Raw genomic sequence first — 16,105 nt, forward strand, 5'->3', positions numbered from 1 at the left:
ACCTATTTCTCTTACTAGCATAAAATGAAAACTCATTTTAATTTCATAATAATTATATATTGATTTAAGAATAATTCGTCTTTAAGTCATGCCTGCAACTTTCTTACTTTATTATTAAATCGTTCTTGTTTTTAGTCCAAATATGACTTGCTTTAAGAATTATTCATACTTGATTGAAGACCGAAAGGTTCTTAAATCTATTTTTTTCGTTCTTGAAAATTCGTGCTCAAAAGTAGTATTTTGTTTTCGCGTTCTGTATTTCCCATGCTTGGCGAAGTCTTGACACCGAAAATACTAGGTTGAAGCACGAAATACTTGATTTTTTTCTGAGTGTGCTTTTGATAAGGATATCGTTGTGGTGATGTCGAACAGAAGCAGCATCGGACGTAAGAAAAACAGTGTTGATAAACAGACACGAAGTAGAACTAGTGACAAGCAAAGGATTTTTCTGTGTTTGCGTACATCCTTTGCGAGTCATAATTTCTTTAAAGGGCTCCACATGAATTCTTCCGCTCTGTTCCTGCTCCATCTGACTGCCGTCGTTGAAATATTTATGTTCGGCAGCCGGCCAACTGTCCAAACCGTAGTGATGGGCGGGTCACTTGGGGTGGCGGTCTGGCAAGAGCGCCGCGAGCACACCACGCCCCCTCTGGCCAATGGCAGTGCGCTAGAGTGGGAGAGAGCTACTAACGCAATCAGTTGAGAGCGACGCCATTTGCCACTTCGGAGAGCTACCCGCTGAGCGTGTGTGCAAGCAGGCCAAAAACACTCTCACGACATCGCGTTCGCATTTACTCACACCGGCGCGCGCACACCACACACGCAGGCGAATGGGGCGTTTTTGTATTTCGGCTTCTGGTTCTGCGCTCGCGTTTGGTTCAAACATTCCCAGTTTCTCAGCTGCGCCGACTGGTTGTCTCGCGCCTTGAGCAGTTCGGTTGCTTTAATCGGTAAACGAATGTCGAATTCAAGTCGGCTTTTAATTTGACGGTCTACGCGAGCAAAGGAATATCAATATCGAAGGAATTATCGCGGATCGGGATCTTGTGTTTATTTGAATTGGCCTAATTTTTTGGATGGCCGGAACAAATCTTAAAAGGGAATACGGACCTTGGCAGCTTTTTGAGCTTAACGTCTAAAGGCAGTTAACGGACAAAAACTAAAGCTTTCTTGGGGAGGACCTGGCCATATCGCTCAAATGCCTTATTTGTATGACGCATCGTCGCCTGCCGTAGGAGACCCCGACTAAAACTTAATTTGGATCTTAAGTACCGATCTCGTGCTGTCTTGTAAATAAATGTCACAAATCGAAAATTCTAGTCCCTGACCGCTTGTTGTCACCGCCCCGAAATCAGCTGTCAACCTGTGCGGTCGGTGTTAAAAAACGATCCCAACTCGACCTCTTCATCTTACCTGTCGCTAAGTAAAGTGTTTGAGTGAGTGTCTCGTACATGCTCATGTGTGACCCTAAGTTTCTTAAACTACCTTGCTGCTGAAGCGGAAATAAATAAAAAGGCGTCAGTAAATTAAATTATTTAGAAATATGAGGTGCCAATCTGCAAAACAACGATGAAGTGATGCTTGCCTGCCAAGTAATAGGTAGATCTAGTTATATTTACACATATACTCGGCAGCTTAAATCGGGACAATCCCGTCAAGTGTCAAGTATCATTTGCATATCAAGGCCGGGGCCAAAGGATTAGCCAGGATAAACGTAACACCACAGACTAGGCCTGCACAACGTACCGCACAGCCTAAACAATCATACCACTCTCGACGGGTATCATCCTTGGAAATAGACCTCGAGTCATTCCAAAAGACGCACATGGGCGTCTGCACCGAGGAGCGCCCTGTGATGCATTGGGTAAGTTCTTCCCCCAGACTCCAATAAATGAATGGCTGCCAGCGATAAGTCTGACTACCTCTTGCAGCATTCCGTTCCTGCTCATGCTAACGCTGTTGTTTAGAAATAATATTGATCTGGGCACATTCAAAGTCAGTTTCCAGAATTTTAAATATTTTTCAATCAGTAGGATACACTTGGTGTTTTCAATTTCGTTGCAAAGGTGAAAACTTTGTAAGTTTTCTAGGCAAGTATTGGTCTTACATTTAGGGCGATTTTTCTTAGATCTAGGGTTAATTTTCTTAAACCTAGGGCGATTTTTCTGATTTCAAAGGTAAGTACCCTTAACATATGAAAAAAAATTTTAAGCATCAACGGCGGTATTTCTTGAAACTATGGTGAAGCGCCCTAAAAACAAGAGCAAGTGCCCTAAATATTAAAACTTGTTCTTTTAAAAATCATGTTTTTTCTGGTTCTCGGCAAACATTATCTGCGGTACTTTTTCTAGGAATTTTTTTTTACTATAATTTGAGAGGGTGAGAATGCCGCACATCATGTGTTGGTACACTCATAAAATTATTTTTCTAAATACTAGAAAAATCGCCCTAAATATAGGGAAAAGTCGCCATAGAAAATGTGTTTTTGGGCTAGTTTTTCTAAAATGCCAGTTATTTCTATTATTTAGGTTGTTTTTTTTCGGAGCACATGCTTTTAATATTTTCTCATATTTATTTACATATTATTTATTTCGTAGAACAAATAAGGAAGAACGCTATAGTTGAGTACCTCGACTATCAGATACCCGTTACTCAGCTAAAGGGACCAAAGGGAAATGGAGATATGCAAGCAGCAAAGCGAGATTGAAATGCGCCACCTACCGGAGGTAGACAGACTTAAGCGTTATGGGCGTTAGAGTGGGCGTGGCAACATTCTTTTTTTGATCAATCAATAGGTATTGACGAGACCAATACATTTCAGTTAAAATTTTGTAACTAGCATTAAAATTGTGGGCGCCACAGGCTTGGGCGGTTTGTGGGCGTGGCATATTCGCGTAACAAACTTGCGCTGCGTACAAGGCTACGGAATCTAAATCTCAGATTCCAAATCTCTATCTTAGATAGTTTCCGAGATATCCACGTTCATATTTACGATTTTTTGAAGTTTGTGGGCGGTTTGTGGGCGTTGAAGTGGGCGTGGCAAACTTTTTTTTGGGTCAATGGATAGGTATTGACGAGAGCAATACATTTCATTTTATTTTTTATTTTAGCATCAAAACTGTAGGAGCCACAGTTTTGGGCGGTTTGTGGGCGTTAGAGTGGGCGTGACACTCTGCTGAAACAAACTTGCGCTGCGTAAGAAGCTCACGAATCTGCCAAATCTCCATAGCCTAACTCTTCTAGTTTCCGAGATCTCAGCGTTCATCCGGACAGACGGAAATGGCTAGATTGACTCGGCTAGTGATCCTGATCAAGAATGTATATACTTTATGGGGTCGGAAACGCTTCCCTCTGCCTGTTACATACTTTCCGACGAATCTAGTATACTCTTTTACTCTACGGGTAACGGGTATAAAAAACATCCTTGAAATTTAAAAATCGGTGGCTTAGCGGTCTTATGCGTTGAACTTTCAAACTCATCTAAACGGGGTGAGTTCGAGCCCACGAAGAGTCAACATTTATTTTTATTTTTTGTGCAAGTTTTTAGAATTGAATTATAAAACAATTTTGTGTGCAAAGGCAACAAAAAATTTTAGAACACGTCAAAATAACAAATAACAAGAAAGGAAGTTAGCTTCGGCAAGCCGAAGCTTATATACCCTTGCAGCTATAATTATTAAATTTAAAAACACAAAAAATTATATTCCCAATAGTATAAGATAATATGTCAAAAAACACCGAAGCTATAATTTGTTTCATATTATTTTCCTACCAATTTTCCGATCGTTCCTATGGCAGCTATATGATATAGTCGTCCGATTTTGATAAAATCAAATTCGAAATTCAGAACTAATTAAAAAATGTAATTTCCAAGCGTAGGAGGTTATATGTTAAAAAAGACCGAAGCTATAATTTGTTTCATATTATTTTCCCACCAATTTTCCGATCGTTCCTATGGCAGCTATTTAAAATAGTCGTCCGATTTTGATAAAATTAAATTCGAAACTCAGAACTAATTAAAAAATGTCATTTCCAAGCGTAGGAGGTTATATGTTGAAAAACACCGAAGCTACAATTTGTTTCATATTATTTTTCCACCAATTTTCCGATCGTTACTATGGCAGCTATATCTAGTCGTCCGATTTCGATAAAATTAAATTCAAAACTCAAAACTAATTAAAAAATGTTATTTGCAAGCCTAGGAGGTTATATGCTAAAAAACCACAAAGATATAATTTTTTAAATTTTTTTTTCCGATTATTCCTATGGGAGCTATAAGATATAGTTGTCCGATCCGGCTGGTTCCGACTTATGTACTACCTGCAAAAGATATAAGACTTTTGGGAAAGTTTCAGCTCGATAGCTTTAAAACTAAGAGACTAGTTTGCGTAGAAACGGACGGACAGACGGACATGGCTAGATCGACTCGTCTAGTCATGCTGATTAAGAATATATATACTTTATGGGGTCGGAAACGTCTCCTTCACTGCGTTGCAAGCTTCTGACTGAAATCAATATACCCTCTGCAAGGGTATAAAAACAAGGAAGAACGCTATAGTCGAGTACCTCTACTATCAAATACCCGTTACTTAGCTAAAGGGACCAAAGGGAAATGGAGATTTGCAAGCAGCAAAGCGAGATTGAAATGCGCAACCTATCTGCGGTAGACAGACTTAGGCGTTATGGGCGTTATAGTGGGCGTGGCAAATTTTGGGTCAATCGATAGGTATTGACGAGACCAATACAGTTCAGTTAAAATTTTGTATCTAGCATGAAAATTGTGGGCGCCACAGGCTTGGGCGGCTTGTGGGCGTTAGAGTGGGCGTGGCATATTTGCGTAACAAACTTGCGCTGCGCACAAGGCTACGGAATCTAAATCTGAGATCCCAATTCTCTATCCTTGATAGTTTCCGAGATATCCACGTTCATATTTACGATTTTTTGAAGTTTGTGGGCGTAAAAATGGGCGTGGCAAACTTTATTTTTTATCAATCGATAGGTATTGATGAGGACAACACATTTCAGTTAAAATTTTTATTCTAGCATCTAAACTGTAGGAGCCACAGTCTTGGGCAGTTTGTAGGCGTTAGAGTGGCAGTGGCACTCTACTGAAACAAACTTGCAAGACAGACGGACAGACGGACTTGGCTAGATCGACTCGGCTAGTGATCCTGATCAAGAATATATATACACCCAAAAAAAAATCGTCATCAATATGCCATTATTTAGGTGTCAATGTGATACTATTGAGGGTCAAAAAATCTCTGATACGAAACACATCTAATTGACACTATTTTGGTGTCATTTTGATATTTTCGAAAATATCAATTTGACACTTTTTGGTGTCAAAAGGACACTACGCATTGGCATTTTTTAGTAAGAATATGTGGTCACATTGACAATATTTCGCAGTAATTTGATACTCATTCGGGGTATAAAAGGGCCATTTTTAGGGTCAACTTGATACGATTTTAGTATCAATATTAAACGAATAAATTGTTGATTTCAAACCAAAAAAAAAACCAATCATTTATTTTTCATTTTTTTTAATACAAATTTGGAAGATTTTTTTTGGGTGTACTTTATGGGATCGGAAACGCTTCCTTCTGCCTGTTACATACTTTCCGACGAATCTAGTATACCCTTTTAATCTACGAGTAACGGGTATAAAAATTTATATTACATTAATATATATTAATATTTTTAATGTATTTATTCTAATTGGGTAAAATAAAACATAATTTGTTATCACTAGTGTGAATATTTCTTAGAATTAAATTGAGAATTTGTTCTTAGAACAAATAGAGATATGAACCCTTTTTGCACGTCGCCTAGCGCGATGTGTCTGTGGTGCAGCGGCAATGTTCTCGACTGCGGACCCAGCGGTCGTGAGTTCGATTCTCGCAGCGACCCCAGCGGTCGTGAGTTCGATTCTCGCAGCGACCACAAAGATTTTTCTCAAGAAGTAAGTTGTTTTATTATATTTATGTTTATTTCCCTGATTCTGTTTAATGACTACTTTCAGTTCTTATGCTTCTAATTAGCAGTTTACCAATATGCAATGAACGGCCGAGAAATAACCTTGCCTTGCCTTCTCACCCTCTCAACTTATAGTAAAAGAAGGACACTAAGTCACTATTCCTAAAAAATTCCTGGAAAAAGTACCGCCGAGATCCAGCAAACATGTCCCTATACGATTTTTTATAAAAATTTGTTTTAATTTTTAGGGCACTTGCCCTTGTTTTTAAGGCGCTTCACCATAATTTCAAGAAATACCGCCGTTGATGATTACAATTTTTTTTATATGTTAAGGTTATTTACCTTTGAAAACATAAAATTCGCCCTAGATTTAAGAAAATTCACCCTAGATCTAGGAAAAGTCGCCCTAAATGTAAGACCAATACATGCCTATTTTTGGAAAATGTTGCCCTTATTTTGTTACCTAGTCGCCATTGACCCCCGTTTTAGGACGATTTTCCTTGTTTTTAGGGCGATTTTACAGTAAAATTTCTATGAGTGTAAACTGCTAAGTAGAATCATATGAACTGAAAGTAGTCATTTAAAGAAACAGAACCAGGGAACTAAAAATAGACATCTACAAACAACTTACTTTTTTTACGACCATCTGTCCGTCTGTCTGTCCGGATGAACGCTGAGATCTCGGAAACTATAAGAGCTAGGCTATTGAGATTTGGCGTGCAGATTCCTGAGCTGCGTAAGAAGCGCAAGTTTAAAGTATACATATTCTTGATCCGGCTGGTTCCGACTTATATACTACCTGCAAAAGAAACAAGACTTTTGGAAAAGTTTCAGCCCGATAGCTTTATTACTGAGAGACTAGATTGCGTAGAAACGGACGGACAGACGGACATGGCTAGATCGACTCGTATAGTCATGCTGATCAAGAATTTATATACTTTATGGAGGAAAAAAGAAGAAGAAAGTGAAGTGTGTAGTCGAGTTTTTTATCAGGATCCGAGAAAAATTTCGGTTCTTAAGACACCCGCACCATGAAAAACACAAACTTACGGCTAAACGTCGACGCTGTGCTCACTGACTGCAGAAAACACGTAGGATCCGCAGTGGACCAGCGTACCTCACGAGAATCAGCATTTAGTTTTGCAGAAAGCTGAACTCGGTTTTCACTCATTTTTTCGGCGAAGTTGTGAAAAACCGGAAAAAGGTAGGAAAGCGCGGATGAGTTGAACCGGCGTGGGAAAAAGTAAACAAGACTAAGGGTGGTAACCATCAGCTGGTCGCAGCCGCAATGAGTTGCCTAATCACTCAACGAGTACGTAGAACCTATCGGGTAGCGGCCACCACTGAAGGGCGCTAGGTACCTTTTTATTAAAATATAGCATACTACTAGGCGGGTAAGTAAAAGGTGTTATTAGTCATGTCGAGTTCGGATGAAAAGGATAACTACTTATCACCGGTGCAGGCATCACAAAAGCGGAAGCTGGAGAATATGACCCAAAACATTGCAGGGTGAACATCCTTGAAGGATCTGACATCAGCTATGTCGAAGCTGCTCGACACAAAGTTAAAAAATCTGCCAACTAAATCGGACGTCGAAGGGCTTAAACAAGAGCTGAAAAGCGATATTGGGGCTATTTCTCTGCAGGTCAAACAGCTAACCGACGACAATGCGCGGCTCATAGAAGTGGTTATAAGCCTTCGCTCAGATAGAGAAGCTGATAATCGAACCATAAGTATGTTGCTAGAAAAACAAAAGAAAAACAAGGAAGAACGCTATAGTCGAGTACCTCGACCAAAAAGAAATGGAGATATGCAAGCAGCAAAGCGAGATTGAAATGCGCCACCTATCGGCAGTAGACAAATTTAAGCGTTATGGGCGTTAGAGTGTCGATAGGTATTGACGAGACCAATACAGTTCAGTTAAAATTTTGTATCTAGCATGAAAATTGTGGGCGCCACAGGCTTGGGCGGTTTGTGGGCGTGGCATATTCGCGTAACAAACTTGCGCTGCGCACAAGGCTACGAAATATAAATCTGAGATCCTTGATAGTTTCTGAGATATCTACGTTCATATTTACGATTTTTTGAAGTTTGTGGGCGGTTTGTGGTCGTAAAAGTGGGCGTGGCAAACTTTTTTTTTATCAATCGATAGGTATTGATGAGAACAATACATTTCAGCTAAAATTTTTATTCTAGCATCAAAACTGTAGGAGCCACAGTTTTGGGCGGTTTGTGGGCGTTAGATTGGGCGTGGCACTCTACTGAAACAAACTTGCGCTGCGTAAGAAGCTCAGGAATCTGCACGCCAAATCTCAATGGCCTAGCTCTCATAGTTTCCGAGATCTCAGCGTTCATCCGGACAGACGGACATGGCTAGATCGACTCGGCTAGTGATCCTGATCAAGAATATATATACTTTATGGGGTCGGAAACGCTTCCTTCTGCCTGTTACACACTTTCCGACGAATCTAGTATACCCTTTTACTCTACGAGTAACGGGTATAAAAATGTAGTTGTAAAAGGTCTGAAGGTGGATAAAAACTGCAAATTGGCTGTCAAAACTCTGATTGAAGAGAAACTACAATTAAAGGGTTCAAGGGTTTCCGATGTGCGAAAGCTAAATGAGCGGGATGGCAAAATGATGGTTCTAGTGGAATGTGAGTCCCAAGGAGAAGCGCAGAATATTTTGAAGAAGGGCCATAAATTCCGTGGAAGTCAGGTGTTCCTTGACAAGGATTTGACAGTGGAAAAACAAGCGAATAAAATGGCTCTTCTAGAGCTAAAAAAGTTTCTTCTGGCCATTCGCAGGGAAACAAAAGTAAAAGCCCAAAACGACAGTATCAACGTAGACGGAAATTGGATGTCCTTTAATAATAATAAGGTGCTTATGTGGCAAGGAAAACCAGCTGAAACAAAATTAAAGGAAATATGCGGAAACAGTTTGGAAATATCTCACATTAATTATTCGTTCCTAAGCGAAAAGTCTAAGTCAAAAAACTAAATAGAAACAAGAATAAATGTAGTAGATGTAGTCCTTTGTTAGAATGTAGTATAGTTGCAGGTGCAAATGCGACTGAAGAGGCCAATACCATAAAGAGATCAGAATATTGTCCTATAACTTGGCAGGAATAAAAAATAAGCTTATATATAATGATTTCTTTCAGTACATTGCGTCGTTTCAAATTTTCATTCTATCTGAAACATTCCTTAAAGCCAAATCGGATGCTGTCGAAGTCAAATTTAAAGATGTTTTCTTAGATGGGTGCCCGCCATTCGAACTAGTGCCAGAGGACGAGCAAGTGGTGTTATTAGGAATAAAAAATAACTTCACGACCGGAATATAATCTGATTCATAAATGTAGATGAGACCAGGATAATACTTTCTTTCAACTTGCTAAGGCAGGCCAAATCAACAAACGCAGCAAGTGCAGTGGTAATGTATCATGAAGCAAACGCCGCATACAAGTTAACTTGTCAAAACGGTAGGACGCAATTTTACATTAACCTAGCGAGACCATAACAGATAGCAGGGCATATTGGATTACTATTAGGAAACTCAATGGAAACTCATTTGTAAAATCAATGGAAGTTTATGCAGATGTTCTAGGAAAACATTTCCGTGATCTTCTTGCGCCTCCAGACGCTATCGCTGCACTTTGCAATGCCGTGGGTAAGGAATCATTCTTTAGATGGATGTGTGACAGGACTAGAAGTGGAAAATGTACTTGCAATGTAAAAAGAAAGAAAAGCACCCGGGCCTGACAGGATACCATCGGAATTCATAAAGTACGCTTCTCCTCAGTTTAAAGCCAGCCTTATCACTGCTTTCAACAAGTTCTTGGGATCGGAAACAGTCCCAAAGAGCTTTCGGAAATCTATAATTCTTCCCATCTTTAAGAAAGGCGACCCGAAAGTGACATCTAACTACAGAGGAATCTCTTTTCAAAATGCGATAGCTAAAGACTTCTCTGCGTTGCTACTCGAGCGGCTAAAAAACTCGGTAAAAAAATATAATATTCTTACTGAATTCCAAGCCGGTTTTTGAAAAGGATATTCGACAGTAGACAACATTTTCAGTCTTACAAGTATAGCAAGGTCATATATCGACAGCGGGAAAAAGTTATACGCGTTCTTTGTAGATTTCAGAGCTGCCTTTGACTCTATAGACAGAAGAACCCTTATCTACAAACTCAGCAATATCGGCATATCCTACAAAGCTTGTACACGGATAACCTGGTGGCAGTATGGGATGGAGAACAACTATCCGAGTGGTTTACCACGGAAGCTGGAGTAAAGCAAGGATGTCTACTCAGCCCCCTCCTGTTTTCCATTTTTTTAAACGACATACCGGATAGCCTGCCTTGCGGTATTCAAATATGCGGATGCGCGATCAAGGCTCTGCTGTATGCAAATGACATTGTGATCCTCGCCGAATCCCCCGTTGAATTGCAAACAATGATTAATGCTCTGCAAAAATACTGTTTGTTATGGGGATTGTTAGTAAACACCGAGAAGTCAAAAGTTCTGATTTTCAAGAGGCATTGAAGAAGGCTAGCTTCGGATGACTCTTAGGTCCCTTAGTTATGATCTGGGACTTGATAACTATTTTACTGACGCTTTCACCGTTGAGAAGATCCGTACCATTTTCATGGGCAGGGGAGAAATCCTCCCACTAAGCTATATTCCAAACGTGACAGCCAGAGACACTGTGTGCCCGATCTGCAATATGAGGGAGCAGGAAAACGTCTTGCATTTTATAGGACGCTGCCCCATTTTACGGGAGATCCGCCTGCTGAATTTTGGTAAGGCACAGCTGCAACCGCGGGATGAATTCAATTCGCTGGATGGGCAATGTTGGGCAACTCTCTACAAAACGAAAAGTGGAATTTAGGGTCTATTCAGCTAGAAATTGTCAAGTCCTATAAGTATCTGGGAGTCTGGATTTACCACAATGGTCGTTTCAACAACCATTTACAGGAGAAACTTCGAGAAGCAAAACTAGCCATAAACTGCACATGGAAATCGCTATTAGGAAAAAAGGACGTTCCAATGAGTTGCAAGTACAAGCTGTTTAGTGCAGCAATGCGGTCAATCCTTTGTTACGGCGCGCAGGTCTGGGGCATCTCACCTTATGAAGAAGTTAAAAGCCTTTTAAGATTGTTCTGAAAGAAAATATTTCGTCTACCCAGATTTACTCCGAACAGGATGCTATATCTTGAAACAGGACTGTCGCCGCTGCATATCCTTACAGCTGAAATGCATCTCAGGTATATCCAGAAAGTGGTAACCATGCCCGAACATAGGCTGCCACGAATTCTAGCGAATTTTTTGGTGCAGAAGCGTAAGCAAAGGGTCATAGAATGGGAGACGCTTGCCGAGACCTACGGAGAAAGGCTACAGTTAGGCGATCACAATGGTCGCAATGGGCGAAAAGTATTTTTGTACATATGGACGAAACCTATAGGAATCAGTTCAAAACGGAATAAAGGAGAAGCACAACTCGGATGACTTATAGGTCCCTTAATTATGATCTGGGACTTAATAACTATTTTACTGACGCTTTCACCGTTGAGAAGATCCGAACCATTTTCATTGCCAGGGGAGAAATCCTCCCACTAAGCTATATACCAAACGTGACAGCCAGAGACACTGTGTGCCCGATCTGCAATATGAGGAAGCATGAAATCGTCCGCTGAACCGCTGCCCCATTCCACGGGAGATCCGCCTGCTGAATTTTGGTAAGGCACAGCTGCAACCGCGGGATGAATTCAATTCGCTGGATGGGCAATGTTGGGCCACTGTCTACAGCTACATCAACCAGGCTCTAAAGTCCCGAAACAACATTTTAACGGAAAGCTTTTAAGCACTTCATATTCTAGATCCAACACGTAACTCAGCTCACCTAGTTGTTAAACTGATTGGTCGAACGATCTGATATCTGGGGAAGATCCGGGAAGTCAGGTGTAGTACACTGTGCAGTTTTGATACTGGGGAAGCGGAGATCGACAGACGGTTAAAATAACCAAGTCGATATATTTCATTTCCTTTTTTAATTCTTGTTTATATACAAATTTGTGAATCCTTTTAATTGCACACTTTTAATGCCGTTTGTTCAATGTTTTTTATAAATAAAGAAATACTAATACTACTAAATACTAGAAAAATCGCCCTAAACATGAAATCGCCCTAACATTAAGAAAAATCGCCCTAAATATAGGAAAAATCGCCATAGAAAATATGTTTTAGGGTTAATTTTTCTCAAATTTCTATTATGTAGGGCGAATTTTTCCGAGCATATACTTTTAATATTTTCTCATATTTAGGGCAAATCGCCTTATTTCGTAAAACAAAAAATCATCCAAAATCGCCGTTGAAACTAGAAAATCGCCCTTAAAATTTGAAAATCGGTGGCCTAGCGGTCTAATGCGTTGAACTTTCAAACTCATCTAATTGGCGTGAGTTCGAGCCCACGAAGAGTCAACATTTATTTTTCTTTTTTGTGCAAGTTTTTAGAATTGAATTCTTAAACAATTTTGATTGCAGAGGCAAAAACATTTTTAGAACACAAAAAAATGTATATTTCATTAAAATAATAATTTTTTAATGTATTTAGTCTAATTGGGTAAAATAAAACATAATTTGTTGTCGTTAGTGAGAATACTTCTTAGAATTAAATTGAGAATTGGTTCTTAAAACAAATTGAGATATGCACCCTTTTTGCGCGTCGCTTAGCGCGATCCGTCTTTGGTGCAGCGGTAGTGCTCTCGACTGCGAACCCAACGGTCGTGAGTTCGTTTCTCGCTGCGACCACGAAGATTTTTCTCAAGAAGTAAGTTGTTTTATATTAATGTTATTTCCCTGATTCTGTTTAATGACTACTTTTCAGTTCATATGACTCTAATTAGCAGCTGGCCAACATGCGTGGAGCGGCCAAATAATAACCTTGCCCCCCCTCTCACCCTCTCAAATTATAATGAAAAAAGGACACTTATCCTAAAAAAAATCCTGGAAAAAGTACCGCAGATTAATATTTGCCGAGAACCAAGCAAACACGTCCAAACACGATTTTTTTATAAGAATTAGTTTTAATATTTAGGGCACTTGCTCTTGTTTTTAAAGCGCTTCACCATAATTTCAAGAAATACCGCCGTTGATGCTTAAATTTTTCTCATATATTAAGGGTATTTACCTTTGAAATCAGAAAAATTGCCCTAGGTTTAAGAAAATTAACCCTAGATCTAAGAAAAATCGCCCTAAACGTAAGACCAATACATGCCTATTTTTAGAAACTGTTGCCCTTATTTTGTTACCCAGTCGCCATTGACTCCCGTTTTAGGGCGATTTTCCTTGTTTTTAGGGCGATTTTACAGTAAAATTTCTATGAGTGTACTATATACTTTATGGGGTCGGAAACGTCTCCTTCACTGCATTGCAAAATTTTGACGGAAATCATTATACCCTCTGCTAAAATATGTATAGTAAATTAAAAGATCAGATTTTTAATGCTTTTAGTTTAACTGGGTGGTCAATAGTGAGAATATTTCTTAGACCCCAACAAGTTGAGACTTGAACTGTTTTTGCGCGTAGCCTAGCGCCATGTGTCTGTGGTGCAGCGGTAGTGTTCTCGACTGCGGACCCAGCGGTCGTGAGTTCAATTCTCACAGCGACCACGAAGATTTTTCTCAAAAAATTGGGTGTTCGATTTTTTATGTTTATTTCCCTGATTTTGTTTAATAACTACTTTCAGCTCTTAGGAATCCGATTCGCAGTTTACCAAAATGCGTTGAACGGCCGAATAATAACCTTGCCTCTTCTCACCCTCTCAAATTATAGTTATAAAAGGAAGAGTCAAATAAACTAAAAAAAATCCTGGAAAAGTACCGAAGAAAACGTTTGCCGCCGAGAAGCAACAAAACATGTCCAAACAGGATTTTTTGTATAAAAATGTGTTTTAAATTTTGGAGCACTTGCCCTTGTTTTTAAGGAGCGTTACCTTTAAAGCAAAAAACAACATAAATTCAAGAAAAATTGCCTTTAAGTTAAGTCAATTTACCATTAAAATAAAGAAGTCTCCATAATTTAAGAAATATAGCCGTTGATTTGTAATACTTTTTTCATATGTTAAGGGTATTTACCTTTGATAACAGAAAAATCGTTCCAGACTTAAGAAATTCACCCTAGGCTTAGAAAAAATCGACCTAAATGTAAGACTAATACGTGCCTATTTGTAGAAAATGTTGCCCTTATTTTGTTACCTAGTCGCCATTGACCCCCGGCTTAGGGCGATTTTCCTTGTTTTTAGGGCGATTTTACAGTAACATTTCTATTAGTGTCGTGGCTCTCCTCCAGCACTTCAAATATTCTGCGGACTTGCCCTTTGTGGTATTGCTTCCTGTCGGATTAGGCGTCCTATTTTATCTGCACTGACCTCCTGCATGCTTTTTTGGCGTTTTCCTTCAATTTTTATACCCGTTACTCGCAGAGTAAAAGGGTATACTAGACTCGTCGGAAAGTTTGTGACAGGAAGAAGGAAGCGTTTCTGACACCATAAAGTGTATATATTCTTGGTCAGTATCACTAGCCGAGTCGATCTAGCCATGTCCGTCTGTCCGTCAGTTTGCTACGCCCACTCTAACCTCCACAAGCCGCCCAAGCCTGTGGCTCAGACAATTTTCATGCTAGAAATCAAATTTTAACTCAAATGTATTAGTCTCGTCAACGCCTATCGTTTGACCCAAAAAAATTTCTCCACTCCCACTCTAACGCCCATAACGCTTAAGTCTGTCTGCCGCATATATTGAGATCGTGGTGGTGGCGCATTTCAATCTCGCTTTGCTCCTTGCATATCTCCATCTCCTTCCTCTTTTTTATACCCTTGCAGAGGGTATATTGATTTCAGTCAGAAGTTTGCAACGCAGTGAAGGAGACGTTTCCGACCCCATTAAGTATATATATATTCTTGATCAGCATCACTAGACGAGTCGATCTAGCCATGTCCGTCTGTCCGTCTGTTCGTCCGTTTTTACGCAAAGAAGTCTCTCAGTTTGAAAGCTTTCGGGCTGAAACTTTCCCAAAAGTGTTATTTCTTTTGCAGGTAGTAATAAGTCGGAACCAGCCGGATCGGACAACTTATTCTTATAGCTTCCATAGCAATATTGGGGAAAAAAAATGTAAAAAAATTATATCTTTGGTGTTTTTTAACATAAAACTTCCTATGCTTGGAAATAACATTTTTTAATTAGTTTAGAATTTCGAATTAAATTTTATCAAAATCAGACGACTGTATCATATAGCTGCCATAGGAACGATCGGAAAATTGGTGGGAAAATAATATTAAACGAATTCGGCTTTTTTTAACATATAACCTCCTACGCTCGAAAATAACATAACGTATTTGTACCGGGGACCTTTCGCATCAGAGACAGACACCTTACCAACTGGTCTATCGCACCACGTGATAACCGATACTTGAGCGCAGTTCGAAACGGTATCGGTATCGAAGTATCCAAGGTGGTTGTCAAAATGACAATATTTAGGGTCAAATAGGATTTTTCATACAATGTAAGATACTTTTGATACTTATTTAGGATCAAACTGATCCCAATAATTTGATATTAGGTGTAGTGTCATTTTTAAACACACTTATTAAATTAAAACATATATATATTACGTAATCATTAGGTGCCGGCCAAAGGGGTAATGTTTTGAAACAAATACATTATTCTTTTAAAATAGTATTACGTGCGGAAAAGCGTGCAAAAACGCTGAGAATAACATTTTTTGGCGATCTTTAAACCTCCATCACCAATTTAATATTTAAAAACAAGAAAGAACGATATAGTTGAGTACCTCGACTATCAGATACCTGTTACTCAGTTAAAGGGACCAAAGGGAAATGGAGATATGCAAGCAGCAAAGCGAGACTGAAATGCGCCACCTACCGGCGGTAGACAGATTTAAGCGTTATGGGCGTTAGAGTGGGCGTGGCCAATTTTTTTTAGATCAATCGATAGGTATTGACGAGACCAATACATTTTAGTTAAAATATCTAACATGAAAATCTAAATCTGAGATCCCAATTCTCTATCTTTTATAGTTTCCGAGATATCCACTTTCATATTTACGA

General features: G+C 39.4%; 1 protein-coding gene across 3 annotated transcripts in view; it reads left to right on the forward strand.

The window, feature by feature from the left end:
- Positions 1 to 902: 902 nt before the first annotated feature.
- Positions 903 to 16,105, forward strand: part of LOC119559145 (protein apterous) — a 70,419-nt gene continuing 55,216 nt past the window's right edge. For 2 of the 3 annotated variants that reach the window (XM_037872214.1, XM_037872215.1), the window contains exon 1: positions 903 to 1,864. In XM_037872214.1, the coding sequence (XP_037728142.1) occupies positions 1,826 to 1,864 (39 nt within the window). In that variant the 5' untranslated portion in view covers positions 903 to 1,825. The remainder of the gene's footprint in view (positions 1,865 to 16,105) is intronic. The other variant, XM_037872213.1, reaches the window with a different exon arrangement.

The sequence above is a fragment of the Drosophila subpulchrella genome, unplaced genomic scaffold (genome assembly GCF_014743375.2).
Source record: "Drosophila subpulchrella strain 33 F10 #4 breed RU33 unplaced genomic scaffold, RU_Dsub_v1.1 Primary Assembly Seq18, whole genome shotgun sequence".
NCBI lineage: Eukaryota > Metazoa > Arthropoda > Insecta > Diptera > Drosophilidae > Drosophila > Drosophila subpulchrella.